Genomic DNA, 18,658 nt, shown 5'->3' with positions numbered 1-18,658 from the left:
CTGCCAGCACAAGTCCTACCTTCTGTTGGCCTGTCAGCACAAATCCCATCTTCTATTGGACTGCCAGCACAAGCCCCATCTTCTATTGGACTTTCAACACAAGCCCCATCTTCTATTGCACTGCCAGCACAATCCCCATCTTCTATTGGACTTTCAACACAAGCCCCATCTTCTATTGCACTGCCAGCACAATCCCCATCTTCTATTGGACTTTCAACACAAGCCCCATCTTCTATTGGACTGCCAGCACAAGCCCCATCTTCTATTGGACTGCCAGCACAAGCCCCATCTTTTTGGGTCTGCCAGCACAAGTCCTTTCTTCTGTTGGCCTGTCAGCACAAACCCCATCTTTTATTTGAGTGTAAAGCTCAGAATTGTCTTTACTACCATTTCTGTGTAACTATCCATTCTTCACTGTAGCTTGGCTGCTGGGTTTTTCCATTTCATACTCATTCTGGACATCATATTGATTGATTCTTTCTGCTCCAGCCTAATTTAACCATTCGGCTTTATCAGGGACTCAAGACATGAGTCAGTTGGTAGTACCATGATAACAAAAGTTAGGATGAGGGAGCAGAGTTCATCATATTATCAATAATATCAATTAATCATCATATCAATCATGAATCATATTATTAATCATATTATGTCAACTATAAAGAACAAATAAATGGTTAGTGCAGGAGATAGTTGTAAGTGATAAGAAAAAATCCATAGACAGCTTATCTGGGAAACGTTGGTATATATATTTATCTTACCATAAAAATTTTAAGGGAAGACTTCATGGCCAAGAGAAAACTGGAACAATATACCCACCATCAACAACAACATTCTTATAAATTAAACCAGTAGACAACCCAAACCTTGACCCTCATAATTGGCAATAGATTGAACCACTGTACTAGCGAGCTTCAGATCAATAGGAACTGTTTCAACAATTGCCAAGATCGATGGAGGAATAAAAAAGGAAACCAAGAAACACATGGAGGTGGCTGTCCTAGTAAAAAGCAATTAGTTAATGAACAGAATGTGTTTTCATATTTGAATACATATTTACAACAGAGCAAATAAGAGATCTACATTGTAATATGGGACAGTGTTGATGTTACGATATTGTGCACTACAGAACTGAGAGTTTGTTTCTTCTCACTTCATTTTTAAAGAGTTTTTCACAAACATGAAAATTTGTCCTGACACTTTCACCACTGGCAATCAACCCAATATTCTACTTTCTAAATTCCCTACTAGACCAGTTTTCTGAATGATTCCTATAGTGATAAAGCACTATTACATTTTTTTGCATAGTCTGTTTTTTCAAGGAATCCATACAGGAGGTAAAAAAACAATTGTATAAACTGATGGTAAACAAATAGGGTGCATTATTTTGAATGATTAAAGGAACCAAAAAATGAATTGATGTACAAAGGAACAATGAACTTTAATGGGGTGTCCCACTCACAAAACTAGGGAGATAAACAGGGCTAAGGATCAAGGGGGACATCTGCTTTGGCAGAAATACAACCTCTTTATGGTTTTGGCCCAATATATATGCCAATAAGATGCCAATGCAAAAGATTAGGATGTGTAAATGGTTCACTCTCGTGCTCTGAGGATGTGCCAAGCTTGCAGTAGTTTATCTTCATCTGTACACCCACTGCCATGGTAATGCCACATTGTGTGTTTCAATAAAGCCGCATTGATATTAATATGTATGTATAACTTTATTTGTAAAGCGCTGTTAAGGAGCCGCAGCGATGTACAGTGCATAAAAGTACAATATATATAAAAGTATACATGGGGGAGACAAATCACATAATAAATATATACAGAATCATATTAGGGCAAAGAGCTTAAGTGCTATGTGGTAAGAGACATGGTGGGAAGGAGGCCCCTGCCCCGTAGAGCTTACAGTCTAAGAGGATGGGAGGCTAACATATAGGTACAAATTGGAGATAAAAAAGTGCACAAGGTAAGGCATTGTCAGAAGGGACAGGACTAGGCTAATGTTCTAGTGGTCCAAAAGGAAGAGTCTTAGTTTTTTCTGAGAGGATTCCTTACGGAGGAATTCAGGGATGGAATTTCAGAGGTAGGAGCAGCAAGATAGAAGGGTTTGAGACGAGAGGTGGCAGTGGATGTGGATGGTGTGAAGAGAAGGTGGCTCTGAGAGGAGCAGAGAAGACGACCAGGAACGTATAGTGAGACAAGAGAAGAAATGTAGTGAGGAGCAGAGGAGTGACGGGCTTTGAATGTTAGTAGAAGGGTTTTATATGCTATCCTTTGCTTAACAGGCAGCCATGCTAAGGATTTTAGTTGGGGTTGAGCAGGTTCCCTTTTAGGAGAGAGCAGAAGGATCCTGGTAGCAGAGTTTAAGATTGATTGGAGTGGAGAGAGATGGGAGTCAGGAAGACCAGTAAGGAGGAGATTGCAATAGTCAAACGGGATAAGATAAGGGCATGGATTAGTGTTTTGGGTGTTGTTTGTGAAAGAAATGGGCATATCTTGGCTATATTGGGGAGGAAGAATAACAGCAGCAACTCCGTTGGATATGTTGGTCAGCGCCAGTTGCGGGTAACATTGATGTGAAGCAATAAGCTGCCAACTCTACTATATTTTTATAACTCAGTCAGTCTGGTGTAATGTAAACTTGGTCAGAATGCTTGTGACAGTTTTGTCGCACAACAATCAGATTTTTTGTCGCCAAATCGCCGCCGCAGTTTTGCTTAATAATTTGCTTGCCGCGAAACTCAGTAATTCGCAGTAAATTTGTGTCTGGAGAATTTATTCGCCCGTTATAGTGTTCAGAAGAGCACAGCATTTTTACATTAATTACATTTCCGTGTCCGACATCCGTGATAGTAGTGTATGCACTGCTTATTCTTTTTTGTTCCCTTGTTTCTGCTGACTTCACACTCTCCATTTAAGATATGATTAAATTATAGCAGCGGCTTTTCCCCCTTCATATGGCACGAGCAGATGGTCTGCAGCCAACCAATTAATTACCCGCTGATTAAGGTGTGTGTCCACAGTCAGGTTTCACTTTCTCTGTTTCATGGTGGTTATAAAACCATTACAATATCTCTTGTTATCAGACAGCTATAGGTTTTTTTGGGTAGGGTGCATTTTTTTTAATCAAAGGCTGTAATCGGAACGCTTTTAAACATATCCAGTTAGCAGCCTTGGGGGTTCAATTCTTATGAGTTTAGTCCTGAGTATATTCTTTAAAAAGTCCTACAAAGTAGACTTTTTCATTTCTAGGATGTACTACATGAGATTTAAGGGGAAATTTACTAATGGGCGAAGTTACTAACGCTGGTGAAAATTCATCAGCGTGACGTCATTTCAGAACTTTGACGATTTACTAACGGTCGCTGGTGTAATTTCTCTAGTAAAGGAGATAGACTCTAGCGGTACTTTGCACCCTAACGCCAGGCAAAGTATTGCTCTGGCGAACGAACATAACTACGCAAATTCACTAAGATTGAGATTTGACTGAACGTTACCTCTCGCGCCAGACTTGCCTTTGCCAGCTCAGAGCAGGCGAAGTGCAATAGAGTAGATAGGACTTGGTCAAAAAATAGTTGAAATTTCCCGAAAAGTCCCAAAAAATGCTGGCGTCTTTTACTTTTTCAGGGTGATAGGCTGCAAAGGAGTGTAATTTTTTTTTTGGGGTAACTGGCTTCCCCCCTACATTTCCTAACATATGGCACATAAACTATACACTGGGCTCATGTGTAGGGCAATATAACAACTTTATTTTATTTATTAAGGTTCCCTGGCCTTGTGTAATGTAATGTATTTGCTGCAGCATATATGTCCATTTAACTTTAACTTCCCGCCATATGCAAATTAGCCAGCGCTAGCGCAACTTCGCTTTGCTTGCCGCAATAACGCTAGCACAACTTCGCAAGCATTCGGCGTCTTGTACGCAACTTCGGATTTTCGTGAATTAGTGTTCTCCTGGCGAATCTACGCCTGACAAAGTGTTGCGATGTCAGCGAAGCCATCGCTGGCGCAATTTCGGAGGTAAGTAAATTTGCCCTTTAGATTTGCCAGATATATCATGCCGGCTTGGGGAGGCCTAGGTCAATATTGAACAACAAAACGAAACTATATTGTACTCACTGATCTAGATTGTACCTAAAGGGAAACCATTGCTAATAATGCTGGTGAAGATTTGGCACCTAAAGAGATTTTAATAATAGCAATAGTTTAACAGTAGCTTTCGGAAAGGATCTGAGGCTATTGTAAATAGATACAATCAGCGTTGGACTGGGCCGGCAGGACACCAGGAAAAACGAGGTGGGCCAAGACCTCTGCTTAACCAGGACCCCCATGATTCCTGATGGATAATGCAGGTTCTCCCCACCCCCAGTTGTGGCAAGGAAAAAATAAAATGTGTACGGGAGGGGGTGAAGTTTGGCTAAAGCTCTTGTCTGGGAAGCTCACTTCTGGGTTGGGCTCCTGTGGAGGAAGCAGCCCAGTGGAATGGGCTTTTTCAGAAGTGCTATTACAGGAGTGCTGTTTTGTATTTATGTATTTGAGGAAGGAGACTCATCTTCATGAATAAAACCATGGAGGACCATCCTTCCACTTTAAGAATAACAGGTTTCCTTTGGATTCCCTTAACAACAGATGATATGCAGCAAGAACACTCATAAAGTAATTCCACAAACTTTGTTTTTAGAGCCGAGGGATTTGACTCCTATAAAATGTCCAGAAAGTAAAAAATGGTTATAGTTTAGGTAACGGCATTCCGACACCTGGACTTTTTATAGAACACAAAGTCTTCTCATCGTCAGCATTATTTTTTTTGTATGCGCTGCTTGAGTTCATTCTCCCAAATGAATCGGGCCAGAACGGTTGTGTGAATGCTAGATCGATGCATTGCCGACATTAAAGCAGCAAACTGGAAAAACGATTAAGGAATGAAAAATTACAAATTCCTCTTACAAAGTCAAATGGACACCGGGTAAGGAGAAGCACCAAAGGCGGGCGTAATCCATTCTGAGTAACGTAGGCTTCATTTTCAGCAGAGATTAGTAAACCCTTCCTTATGACTATAGGGAACAACTGCTATTTTACGCTTCACTGACAGTGGCATCATGAAGCAATTTAAAAGTAAGAGATATGGGATTCGTTATCCAGAAACCCGTTATCCAGAAAGCTCCAATTTACGGGAAGGCCTTTTTCCTATAGGGGCAGATTCACTAAAGGGCGAATTGTCGCCATCGACCGCTTTACACACATTGCACCACTTCGCCAGGCGCAAATTCGGTACCACTATGCAGTGCAAGCATTTCATAGTGAAGAAGCGCTAGCGTTCGTTTGTGTCTAGCGAAAATTCACTAGTGATCTTGCGCTTAGGTCAATTTGCATACGGCAGATAATTATGGAGGTCTTTATTATAAAAGAGAGTTAATATAATGCCCTACACATGAGCCCACTGTAAAATGAATGTTTCCTATGTTATAAAATGTCTGGAGAAAACCAGTTACCCAAAAAAAGTTGAAGTCAGGACTTTTGCAGGCAGTTCCTCTTCAAAAAAAAAAGTCGCCAGCGTTTTTGGAACTTTAATGCATTTTCGGTAGGGATGCACCCAATCCAGGATTAGGTTCTGTATTCGGCCAGGATTTGGCCATTGCCAGCAGGATTTGGATTCGTCCGAATCCTTGTGCCTGGCCGAACCGAATCCAGATCCGGCTCTATTTTTCCCTCCCCCTCACTGATTTGCATATGGAAATTAGGGTTAGGATTCGGTTCGGTATTCAGCTGAATCTTTCACAAAGTATTCGGGGGTTCGGCCGAATTCAAAAAAGTGGATTTGGTGCATCCCTAATTTTCGGCACACAGGAAATGATGTAAGTGACAGAAGATCGAGGAAGATCTAGCTGCTTTATAGCACTTCACCTGGTCTGAGGGGGCAAAGTCACCGAGTGGGGTTTTTTGGATAAATGCTCTTTCAGTAATTTGGATCTTCACACCTCAAGTCTACTAGACATTCAGTAAGCATTAAATAAACCCAATAGGCTGGTTTTGGCTCCAATAAGGATTAATTATATCTTAGATTGGATGAAGTACAAGCTACTGTTTTATTATTAGAGAGAAAAAAAAAATCGTTTTTAAAGATTTGGATTATTTGGATAAAATGGAGTCTATGGGAGATGGCCATTCCATAATTCAGAACTTTCCGAATAAATGGTTTCTGGATAACGGATCCCATGACTGTATAGTGCTCCCTTGCGCTCCAGTACACTGGGCTTTGCTCCACATGTGTACACAAAGGTGCAGCGAAACACAAGTGCAACTACGTATAGTCTCTATTTCTTTTATAGTGACATTCAGCCCGTTAAATTAACTGGCGCTGGAACATATGTAGTCAAACATTTATAAAAACAGAATTGTTCTAGTCTAAAAAAAATTTGCCAGAGACGGTCCGTGGGGCACATGCGCAGTAGCGCAATCCCACAGACACAGGGACTGGACGCAGAGACACTTCAACTTTATTATATAGGATACGCTATTATGCGCTATTATCCACTATTATGCACTATTATGCACTATTATGCACTACTATACGCTATTATGCACTACTATACCCTATTATACACTCCCTGCACTGTGTTAATAACTCCCTGCCCTGTGTTAATAACTCCCTGCACTGTATTAATAACTCCCTGCACTGTGTTAATAACTCCCCGCACTGTATTAATAACTCCCCGCACTGTATTAATAACTCCCCGCTCGGTGGCAGCGCATGCGCGTTGGGAGGAACCAGGAGCTGCGGTGTTTGTTTGCGGCCGAGCTGACTGGAAGTGGGTGACAGGAATGATGAGTCTGGGGGAATCCAGTCAGTGAGTCCTTGCCGGCGCCGCTTCCTGCTGCCGGAATGGAGTTCGCCAAGCTGATTAAGACCCCCCGGGTGGATAATGTGGTTCTGCACCGGCCTTTCCACTCCCCTGTGTGGGGCACCCTCTGTCTGCCCGGCCACCACCTCATCCTCAGCTCCCGGCAGGACAACAGCGAGGAACTCTGGCTCCTACACTCCAACATCGACTCCATAGACGGTCCGTGGGGCACATGCGCAGTAGCGCAATCCCACGGACACAGGGACTGGACGCAGAGACACTTCAACTTTATTATATAGGATGTGGCTATATATACAGGAGTTTACATGTTCAAGATTTAAGTGTTTTCCCAAAATGAATACACATAAATTCCACAGAGAGCAGTGCATAAATCAGAGATGAAGTTTTATTCTTAGAAATCTGGTCACAGTATGGGAAGAAGGAATATAAGATCATTAGCTCTAACATCTCTCTTTCTGCCGGTGTGCAAACCCATATCTGCAGTTGGATGAGCGATTTTATCTTTTGTGGTTTTATGGCGCGGACATTTAAGATCAATAAGTCACAACAAAGGTGAGGTTCAACACCTTCTCTGTCATTCTTTCCTGAAGTTCCATCTGTCATGGTCCAGATTTGTAAACCCTAAAAGGAAATAGGCTTTCAGCAGAATGGGTTTAGTTTGAAGTGGATTAGGGACACATTTGGGCATAATGGGGGATGGTGAATCAGGGGATTTCTCCATTTGGACTAAAACATTTTTTTTTAATTGGGACCCCATTTTAATTAATTGGCCAGGCCAAAGCAGTGGGCTAATGACCTTTCTAACAATGCTGTCCACATTTAATCCACTATAGGGATGAAAATGGTGTATTGATTCACATAGTGAGAAGTCGGCCTCATTTATAAAGGCTCAGGACATAATTGCTAGAGCACTAGGGGAGAGAATCCAGACAGCACTTGGTGTTCTCTCATGATGGCGCTTTTTGCTCTTCTGAATGGCACACAAGTTAAAGGGCGGGCAGGGTCAGGAATGGGGATGGCTATGTCCCTCGCGCTCTTAAATATCATGCAGCGCTACATTCATCCTTAAAGGGCACCAATCATGACCAAAATCATTTACTAAGTAAATACACTATGTGAAAGTTCAAGAAATCCGATTTTTAAAACAGTTAGAATTGTTTGTATAATGTAAATGATCAGCTCACTATTCCTTCTGCAAGATCTCCCCTATCTCCCCTGCAGTTCTAGCTGAGGCAGCCATCTTGGATTTCACTGGCTCCTCCCACCTATATCTTCCCAGCCAACAGTAGCTCTGAAATCTCGCACATGCTCAGTTGAAATTCCTTGTTTGCTTATCAACCCTTCTAAGCTATTTTCAAATCAGCCAAACCTGTGTGTTAGCTGCTGTTCAGTAGTGCTGCCACCTGCTGGAAGTTACTGTGTGCCCTTCATTTGCATAATGACATCACCAGCAGGGGACAAGATAGAGAAATATCCTGATACTTCTAGTGGAGGAGTTTACTAAAATAAGGGTAGAATACTCAAAGCAGTGTTACAATCTGAGCATGCTCCTGAAATTTGCATAATAGAGTCTCTGTTATAGTCTCAGTATGGCCTCCCTCAGTGAAAGAACCCATTTGACAAAGTAAGGGATTTTTTTAAAACCTGCAGTTTTTTTCAAAAAACTAAATCTGTAGTTTGATTAAACATGTTTAGCTTGTACTGGTCAGATTGTTAATATGTGTTTGATTTTGGCTGTGATAGGTGCCCTGTAATGGGCAGTTATTTATGCCCTAAAATTTTGATGGTGGAGCAGAGCACTTGCTTCTGTTTGTTGCACTTTGCACTATGCCCTGCCAAATGCAAATGAGCTCTGTTGTCTCTAACTCATGTCTTGTTTTTATATCAACTATAATATTTTAAAACTTTTCTGTACTTACAATGTCCTCTAATCTAATTAATTATTTGTCTATTTCTAGAAATGCCAAACCTATATCCTGTAATTCCGATTGAGGCCTCATACATAACAGAATTACATGTGCAATCCATTAAACCCTTTATATTCAGGCCAAGCTTCTTTAGACCTTGAAAAAAATGTTTGTATTGCCCATTATTCCCAAATCCTATATACAAGTTTTACTGTATTAGATTTCAGGTTCATTTTTGAGTTTGTGTATAATTTGTTTAAATCCTTAGTTCTTGAAATATCCTGTTACATTATACAATCCATATAAAACAACAACAACAGTGTGGTTAGACTTTTATTGCTGACTTGCAGTGGGCTAAGGTTCTTCTTGTGTTTATTCCATGGCAGAAGGGAAGACTGAATTGCGATCCAACATTTGAGTTAGAAGAAATGATTTTAGAGTCCAAACCGCTCCACAAAAAGAAGAAGAGGCTCGCCAAATATAAATCAAAGGAGGCAGCAAAAGACAGTTGCCCTTTGGTAAGTCCATTTGTCTTCAGCTTTACTGCAGGAGCCTTGGTGGGGCTGTGGCACAAGAGCAGATTTAAATATTTAACACTCTAGGCCCCAGAAAAGGGAACATGAACTGGAGGAGGGCACACTGAGAAGCTCCCAGTACCCCAGCAGGCCATTCCAACCACAGAGCAACCAATCAGGAAATGATTTTATATACATTTTACCGCTATTCAAGTGTCAGGAATTATGTGGAGGGTTCTGAATCTCCAGTTCTGTTCCATTACATTTTAAGGTTGGACAGACCTGCTTTATAATAATTATGGGTCCTACGCTTACTCTAAGGCACACCACCAAGAGAAGTGCTTCTAAAATCCACACTGCATTTATTACTCCGTTGCTCTGTTGTATCTAATAGATATTCGCCCCTTTCCCTTGGATTTCTTCAAATATACTGTTGTATGACTCCTATACTTACCTTGTGGCACTTCCAAATAAATATCTTCACTTCTGTATTCCTTAGCTAGGGATGCACCCAAATCACAATTTTGAATTCATGTAAATACCGAACCCTCCTCAATCTCTTTAGGCTAAAACTGATCTCTAATTTGCAATATATTTGTTAATATTTTTGCAAAAATCCCTAAATTGTCATTGTCATTCATTCATTCAGCAGTCCAGTGCCTTAAAGTCAACGGTTATTAAAGGAAATGTAACCCCTCGAAAAAAAAGTAATGTAAAATTGCTCAGTGTGCCCTTCTTAAACACTTCTTTTGCAATTTGCATTATTTTTCTTAATTTTTAAGATTTTAGCAGTTGTATGCAGCTAATATAATCATTTCAAACAACAGCACCACCTGCTGGTCATTTCAGCTGATTATACGCCAAGTTAAAGGGATACTGTCATGGGGAAAAAAAATATTCAATTTTGAAATCTGACATGGGGCTAGACATATTGTCAATTTCCCAGCTGCCCCAAGTCATGTGACTTGTGCTCTGATAAACTTCAATCACTCTTTACTGCTGTACTGCAAGTTGGAGTGATATCACCCCCCCTCCCTTCCCCCCCCCCAGCAGTCAAACAAAAGAACAATGGGAAGGTAACCAGAGAACAGCTCCCTAACACAAGATAACAGCTGCCTGGTAGATCTAAGAACAACACTCAATAGTAAAAAGCCATGTCTCACTGAGACACATTCAGTTACATTGAGAAGGAAAAACAACAGCCTGCCAGAAAGCATTTCTCTCCTAAAGTGCAGACACAAGTCACATGACCAGGGGCAGCTGGGAAACTGACAATATTTCTAGCCCCATGTCAGATTTCAAAATTGAATATAAAAAAATCTGTTTAATCTTTTGAGAAATGGATTTCAATGCCGAATTCTGCTAGAGTAGCATTATTAACTGATGCGTTTTGAAAAAAACATGTTTTCCGATGACAGTATCCCTTTAATGATTAAAGGATACTATGCTAAGAAATGACCAGAGAAAGTTGCACAGAGGTAAATTGCAAAAGTGCTCAGAAGAATGTGTTCTGAAGCAATTTTATGTTAATGTGTGTCCAGGGTTTACATTTCCTTTAAAGGTTCTGATTTTGGTTTGGCTGAATAAACTTGGTAACAGCACTATAATATAACTGTTTGGCAGTATCACTTTCATTTTCGATTTTCGGACAATCAAATCAGTATGCACAAATGAAAAAAAAACTATTGTAATGCTTAAAAGCTTAAAAACCACACTCATATTTTTGCCAATATCTTATTTTTTTTTGCATTTTGGAACATGGTATTATAGACAGCACTCCCTATAGGCACGATGAATATAATGGATCTAACAGGGTTCCAGACAATTTCAATACAGATATTATCTGGAAACCGGTTATCCAGAAAGCTCAGAAATATAGAACGGTCATCACTGACAGACTCAATTTTAATTGATTGAATTCACTTTTTTTACAAATCAATTCCTTTTTCTCCGTTATAATAAAACAGTGCCTTGTACTTGATCCCAAAGATATAAATTAATCCTATTGGGTTTATTTATAATGTGGAGATCCAAATTACATAAAGATCCCTCATCAGGAAAACCCCAGGTCCCATACCTGTAGTATGCTTGTAAGAATTATCTATCACATTCATTGGGAGGAAGAAGGAATTATTATTTTTTTATGATTTGTAGCCCTTTTATTTCCATTTGTGGCACTGGCAAAACAGGACCATAAATAGTTGCATTGCACAGGTTTTGTACTAACAATCTTTACTACATTCCTGGCCAAATGATTTTGTACACTGAATTTCTCATTGTGCTGCCAATACTAGCAAACAAGACATTTGTTTTATTCCGATTTCTTGGCATTAATTGCTCTGCTTGTGAGACTGTTTCACGATCGATCTTTCCCACCTCCTTTCAGAACGGCCACCTGCAGCAGTGCTTGGAATCAGTGAGGAAAGAATTCATCATATTCAACAGAGAGAAGTGAGTGCATTTATCAGGCGCATATACCAGATTCCCAGGGAAATTGCTGGGGAGTCATTGGATGCTATTTATTAACACCTACTGAAGATGATTAATGATTGTGGCAATAGGTGCAAAAGGCCTGAGCTGGCAGGCATAGCAACGCTCCTGGTTTGAGGCTATTTATTTTAATGGCATTGTTTTCTGTTATTCAGTAATAATCCACTGTTCTCAGGGCTGACATTGTAATACTGGGGATGTAGTTAAAAAATGCTTCCATTGCCTGGGTTTAGTACAGCAGCAGAAAAAAAGCAATAATCATATTCAGATACCCTGGGTCCCCTTAAAAAGGAACATGTACGCAACATGATGCTACCAGAAGCACCCGCAGACAGTAAATTGCCCCCTTATTTTAACATAAATAAGTGAGTCTGTTGTCTCAATGGCTTACCTTATTCCTGATTACAATGCAATTCTCCTACCGCACGCATGTAGTTCACCAATCCTGCAACTGGTGGTGCGTTTCTTCCGTTGACCCGGCCGGGTCCCTTAGCAACGAATGTGTATAGAAAACGGATCCGCACACACACAGGTTAATGCAGTCGGGGAGTATCCCCTTTTATTCAGCCACCAAACATTCAACGTTTCGGGGGGGAACAGGCACCCTTCATCAGGAACAAAACGTTGAATGTTTGGTGGGTGAATAAAAGGAGATACTCGCCGACTGCATTAACCAGTGTGTGTGCGGATCCGTTTTCTATACACATTCGTTACCTAATTCCTGGTCACTCCTGATGCAGAGTGGGCCAGTAAACTTGGACCTGATTATATAACCTGGCACAGCAAATCTGATTGGCATGAATGATGCCCAGGCAATTCAAGGAATATTATCCATGGCAGGACATTTTTTATAGGACAGGGCCGTCGAAGCAGTAAGTTTAAAGATTATAATCATTTGGGGGTGCAAACTCATTATAACCCCCACCCCAGGGAAAATCACTTGACTTGTCCTTTAACTTAAAGGGATACTGTCAAAAGATCAAACTGATTTTTTTATATTTAATTTTGAAATCTGACATGGGGCTAAACATATTGTCAGTTTCCCAGCTGCCCCCAGTCATGCGACTTGTGCTGTGATAAACTTCAGTCACTCTTTACTGCTGTACTGCAAGTTGGAGTGATATCACCCCCTCCCTTTCTCCCCCAGCAGCCAAACAACAGAACAATGGGAAGGTAACCAGATAATAGCTCCCTAACACAAGAGGGCAGCTCCCTGGTAGATCTAAGAACAGCACTCAATAGTAAAAGCCAAGTCCCACTGAGACTGATTCAGTTACATTGAGTAGGAGAAATAACAGCCTGCCAGAAAGTAGTTCCATCCTAAAGTGCTTGCACAAGTCACATGACTGGGACAGCTGGGGAACTGATGTTGATCTGCTCAGAAAAGAGATTCTGATCTTGTCCCTGAGCAGAACAACATCAAAAAAATTCTTCGGAATTCTTTCGGAACATTTATCTGTCCTCTCTCCCCAACAACACAGTTGCAAGAACTAACCAGCAGGTGTTGTTGTTGTTGGAAAATTAATCATTTAAAAAAGATAGCAGAGCAGTACTTTACTTTGTATGATAACATTAAAATGCGCTATATAAAAAGGTTAAGTCCATAAGCAACAACCTCATCTCATTGATGTCTTTCATTTTCTGTTGTATGATTACCAGAATCTTCTTTATTTTCGTAGACAAGGTGGACATGGATCAAATACAGAGAACAAGGTTCCCAATCAGCCACATATAAAGCTCCAAGGTGGTCACAGCACAAATAACAATATTCTGGTTCATGGCTGCACAAAAGGTTGCAGCAGCTAGTGGAATATGAGCTGGAAGATGAACTGTTCCGTTGCTTCTGGAAGGAAGAGATGCATGCCTTTACTCAAGATCATGACCTATGTGAAGTCACACAAAAATGTTCAAGCACAGCTCATTGATGGGAATTTATACAAATTGCAAGGACATTTCTTTTGTAAAACTGCTACCATGATCTGGCTCGTAAGTAATATTAGGTCCAAACAACATTTTTAACTGACCTGGAAAAAGACTTGAATGTCAAAATGCTAATTTTGCAATCCGCAGGCTGTTTTGGGCAAGTTCAGTTTCAATGCAGGTTGTGCTGATCCAACATTCCATTACTCTTTGACCTTACTGTACTTTGGAAATGGCATTTTTCAACCAACACAAAAAAGTGAAGTTACATCAAGTAAAAGAACATTTCCCATGGGGTGGGGGGTCTAATAACCCAGAGCAGAAGGAAACATTTGCTAGTCTAGTCTTAAAACAAACATCTGATTGGTTGCCTGAGTTACTAGGCAATGGAGTACAACTTTGGTCCTTTTTAACTTTACCCCACCCATTTAGAAGTATATATTATTTATTCAATGTTTTTACCTGAAAGAGGGCACAAGCTTGTAATTATACCTAGGAATATATCAGCTGCAACTCTGGGGCATTTTAGACGGATTCAATTAAGGCACAATCCTTCTGATTGCTACAGATACTGCTTCAGTATTTATGATTTCTATAGAGTAGTGATCTCCAACCAGTAGCTTATGAGCAACATGTTGGTCACCAACCCCTTGGATGTTGCTCCCAGTGGCCTCAAAGCAGGAGCTTATTTTTGAATTCCAGGCAAGTTTTGGTTGTATAAAAACCAGATGTACTGCCAAACAGAACCTCCGGGGCTGCCAGTCCATATAGGGGCACCAAATATCCATTATTTTGGACCTACAGGACCTTTTACATGCTTGTGTTGCTCTCCAACTCTTTTACATTTGAATGTGGCTCATGGGTAAAAAAATGTTTGGGCACCCCTGGTATAGAGAATGCTTTTTTAAGAGAACATAATGGTAGCCCCCATCTATAATTGGGTAAACCCCAAAAGTGCTCCATATGGACTTCCTGATTGTCTTCAGATCAAAGTTCAGTTAAATATTGATTGGATGGCTGGAACATTATTGACACAGAACTGTGTCTGGCTAGAGGTCCTCCGCATGGAACCCATGAGATCAATTTGGGATTCTCATTATTTGGTCCACCACTGGACAACCATCTACTTGTTCAGCAGATCTCCACATATATAATTAGACTCAATTGCTAAAAAACTTAATTAGGTGTCATTGCTCCATAGCATGCTACTTGTTTTTAAATATCTTGAAATAGAGCCAGTTGACACCCATAAAGCGCACTCTGGGGGCAATTCCTAATGCAACAAGTAAATAAGGCACAATGCTTCAGATTTCTAGAGATGATTATACAGTAATTTTGATGTCTATAGAGAATGTTTGGTCTAGAGAAAATAATGATAGCCCCATTCATATGCTCTGCAATAAAGTAAACCCCAAAACTGCCCCATATGGACTTCCTGATTGCCTTCAAATCAAGGTTCATTAAGATATTGATTGGAAGGCTGGAATCTTGTTGACAGGGAACTACATATGGCTGGAGGTCCTCTATGTGGGCCGCCATTTGGTATCCACTATTTGGTCCACCACCGCTTGTTCAGCAGATCTCCGCATGTATAATTAATAGCTGAAAAAATAGAGTTAATTAGGTGTCATTGCTCCATAGCATGCTACTTATATTTATTTATCTTGAAATAAGTCAGTTACTACATTAACACCCATGAGCTGCACCCGGGGGGAGCAATTATTAATGTAACTTCATAATAAAAGCAAAGTACAATAAAGTGATTTGCACCTATTTTTTAACCTTAAAGTCATTAAAATAGCGGTCAAAATGTCTTTGTGTCTGTCGCACTTGGTTTTTTTTTTCACACAGTTCACTATCTATCACTGCTTTGTGTGGAGAATGTCCAATTAAAAACAAATGCTTAGAGGCCAAAGGGGGCAGGGTTCTTTATACTACAGTGGAATTAAACCCTTCAGTCTAAAAAAGATATGTTACAGAAAATCAACTGATTGAAACTGATCTTCGTTGGCCTTATCAATCCTTTAAATTGAGCACATTATATTTGTTATATTCCTTTTTTAACAAGAGAAAGTTGCCTTGAAACTGTTCCTTCAAACCAGTTGCTGAATTGAGTATCTAAGATACTTTTTCAAATGTATGACATAGCTGTGGACTTATTTTTCACATCTCATGGTTGTGCCATATATATAATGTATGTCGATGGAATGTGTAAAATCCACATACCTGAGTTCTAGTTTCGTACAATGAGGTGTTTAGTCCGCGTAGAGCCGTAGAATTTAGAAGGAGGCTCATTTTGTGTTATCTAAGTGTCTGTGTTTGATATTTGTGTCTGATTCCTGCAATTTCACTTTTTCCTCTCATCACAGCTGTACAATTCCAGACTAAGAACTTATAACTGTGAATCCCTCCCTGCAGTGTCTTCATTGTGGTACGTAGACATGGCGGTTGCCTGTTCCACAAATATCCTTATTTGAACCTAGGGGTGTAAAAATAAAAAAAGATCCTGGCACATTAACTAAGCATGGCCTTATGCTCAATATCTATAAATAGAGCAGGCAGCCAATCCAATAGTGCCTAGAGTATGCTGCATTTCACTCACTGCTAACCCTTGATAAGTCCCATGTTGATCTTAGAAAGTTTTCCTCAAACTTGATTGCGCAATTAGCATTTCTTGCAGAAGGTTGATGTTAAAGGCATATGGAGAGATACTTGCTCTTATTTTAAGGAGAGTCAGTTGATATGCATATAAAGATGAAGACTCTTAAGTTTAAAGGTGACACTTAAATCTAAAGGTGGCCATACATGAGAAGTAGTAATGAGTGGGTTGGGTTTTCCCCGACTTGCACCTGACCCTAACTCGCCCTCCCTCTGCCCACGTCCACCCGCATTGTTCCTTTTATAGACCCGTGCTGACCCGCCCCGCTGATGACATCACAAAAGGGGCGGGGCGTGCAGGCGCATGGCTATAAAGTCAGAAGTCGGCATTTGAAGGTGGCCTGCGAAGAGGAGTGCGAGGTCGGCCCCAACCCGCCCGACCCTCGGGTATGGGCCCGGCACATCACTAATGGGCAGATTGGATTGTTTGGAGAGGTCACCAAACGAGCAGATCTGCCCCACTATGCCCACCTTAGGTGGGAGATATAGGGCTTAAAGGAAAACTATACCCCCAAAATGAACACTTAAGCAACAGATAGTTCATATCATATTAAGTGGCATATTAAAGAATCTTACCAAACTGGAATATATATTTAAGTAAATATTGCCCTTTTATATCTCTTGCCTTGAACCACCATTTCTTGATGGTCTGTGTGCTGCCTCAGAGATCACCTGACCAGAAATACTTCAACTCTAACTGTAACAGGAAGAAGTGAGGAAGCAAAAGACACAACTCTGTCTGTTAATTGGCTCATGTGACCTAACAAGTATGGTTTGTTGGTATGTTTGTGAGTACAGTGAATCCTACGATCCCAGGGGGCGGCCCTTATTTTTTAAAATGGCAATTTTCTATTTATGATTACCCAATGGCACATACTACTAAAAAAGTATATTATTATGAAAATGGTTTATTGACATGAAGCAGGGTTTTAGATATGAGCTGTTTTAAGCAATATCTTTTTATAGAACTACATTGTTTGGGGGGTATAGTTTTCCTTTAACTGATTGTGAGCCCTAGGGCCAAATGATAGGATCACAATGCTAGGAATGCAGGCAGCCGGTGAGACAACCACATTAGTTCGGTTTTCTGTCAGATATCGGGGCCACATTAGTTACCTCGGTTAGGTCAATAAAGAGCTAGAACAGAGAACAAAAATAATATTCAGACCAAATCTCACACTGACCAGCCTTCCAGGAACATATACATAACAAATAAGCAGTCCTCACCCTAAATCACCTTCACGATGGGCCTCCCTCCTCCACTGTTTTTGGCTCCCCTTGAAAGGCCTGTCCCATAAATTAAGTCCTTAAGCTTTGGCAAATGTATATATTCAAATGCCTGTGTCTACGTACCTGGAAAATACCATCCACCCAATTTCCTCTATGATGTTTAATATATTTCATCTGTTTACAATATGTTCAAATAATTACATCTGTGTGTAAAAAAAGAGAAATGTTTTAATTTGTTCCTCGTTATCTAAGTCCTTTGTTTCAGGTGAGTTATTGTTCAACATGCGTCACAAGACACGGATTCATTATTCCGAGGTTTTTCTTATAATAGGCTTAACTTCAAGGTTTTCTATATTGTATCATTTTGTATTTATTTTGTATACAATCCTTTGTTTACATATAAAGCTATTTTTAATATTTCATCAATATTATTTGTATCTTTTAAGTTTTGTTTTTTTAATCTAGTCGATGAATGCCTTCATTAGAAGTAGAAGACCCACTGTAATTAAATATATCTCAAAGCATGACTTTTACTTAATAAAAAACATTTGAACTACTTGGTCTACTGATTCGTGTATAAATGGTTAACAAAATAAATTTTAACATTTCTTATTTATTTATTTATTTATTTAACTTATTATTTACTTAAAGGGCATGTAAAGGCAAAAAAATAAAATCACATTTTTACTTTCTTTAATGAAAAATAAACTTATTTCCAATATACTTTAATTAAAAAATGTGTACCGTTTTTATAAGAAACCTGACTGTATGCAGTGAAATTCTCCCTTCATTTACTGCTGTGGATAGGAATTGTCAGACGTTCCCTAACTGCTGAGCAGGGAAACAATCATACTTATGAACAGCAGGGGGAGCCCCCGCCTTACTTCCCAGCCATGCAGAACTCAAGCAGCTTTGTTTATGATGATCCCTAAGCAGCCCAGACCACACTGAGCATGTGCACAGTCTTAGTCTTGCAAAGACGTATAACAAAGTTACAAGATGGTGACCCCTTGTAGCCAACTTTGAAAGCATAAATTATTTGTTTGATTAGGCTTGTGGTGCAGTAAGTTCA

General features: G+C 40.0%; 1 protein-coding gene across 1 annotated transcript in view; it reads left to right on the top strand.

Annotated features, from left to right (window-relative positions):
* The window catches only part of stk32b.L (serine/threonine kinase 32B L homeolog), a 107,635-nt gene extending 93,259 nt beyond the window's left edge, over positions 1 to 14,376 (top strand). Inside the window, exons 10-12 of the mRNA XM_018228591.2 lie at positions 9,160 to 9,291; positions 11,675 to 11,739; positions 13,458 to 14,376. Of these exons, the coding sequence (XP_018084080.1) occupies positions 9,160 to 9,291; positions 11,675 to 11,739; positions 13,458 to 13,584 (324 nt within the window). The 3' untranslated portion in view covers positions 13,585 to 14,376. The remainder of the gene's footprint in view (positions 1 to 9,159; positions 9,292 to 11,674; positions 11,740 to 13,457) is intronic.
* Positions 14,377 to 18,658: the final 4,282 nt, after the last annotated feature.

Source organism: Xenopus laevis, chromosome 1L, assembly GCF_017654675.1.
Source record: "Xenopus laevis strain J_2021 chromosome 1L, Xenopus_laevis_v10.1, whole genome shotgun sequence".
Taxonomy (NCBI): domain Eukaryota; kingdom Metazoa; phylum Chordata; class Amphibia; order Anura; family Pipidae; genus Xenopus; species Xenopus laevis.
This window is presented reverse-complemented; position numbering and strand designations above follow the sequence as displayed.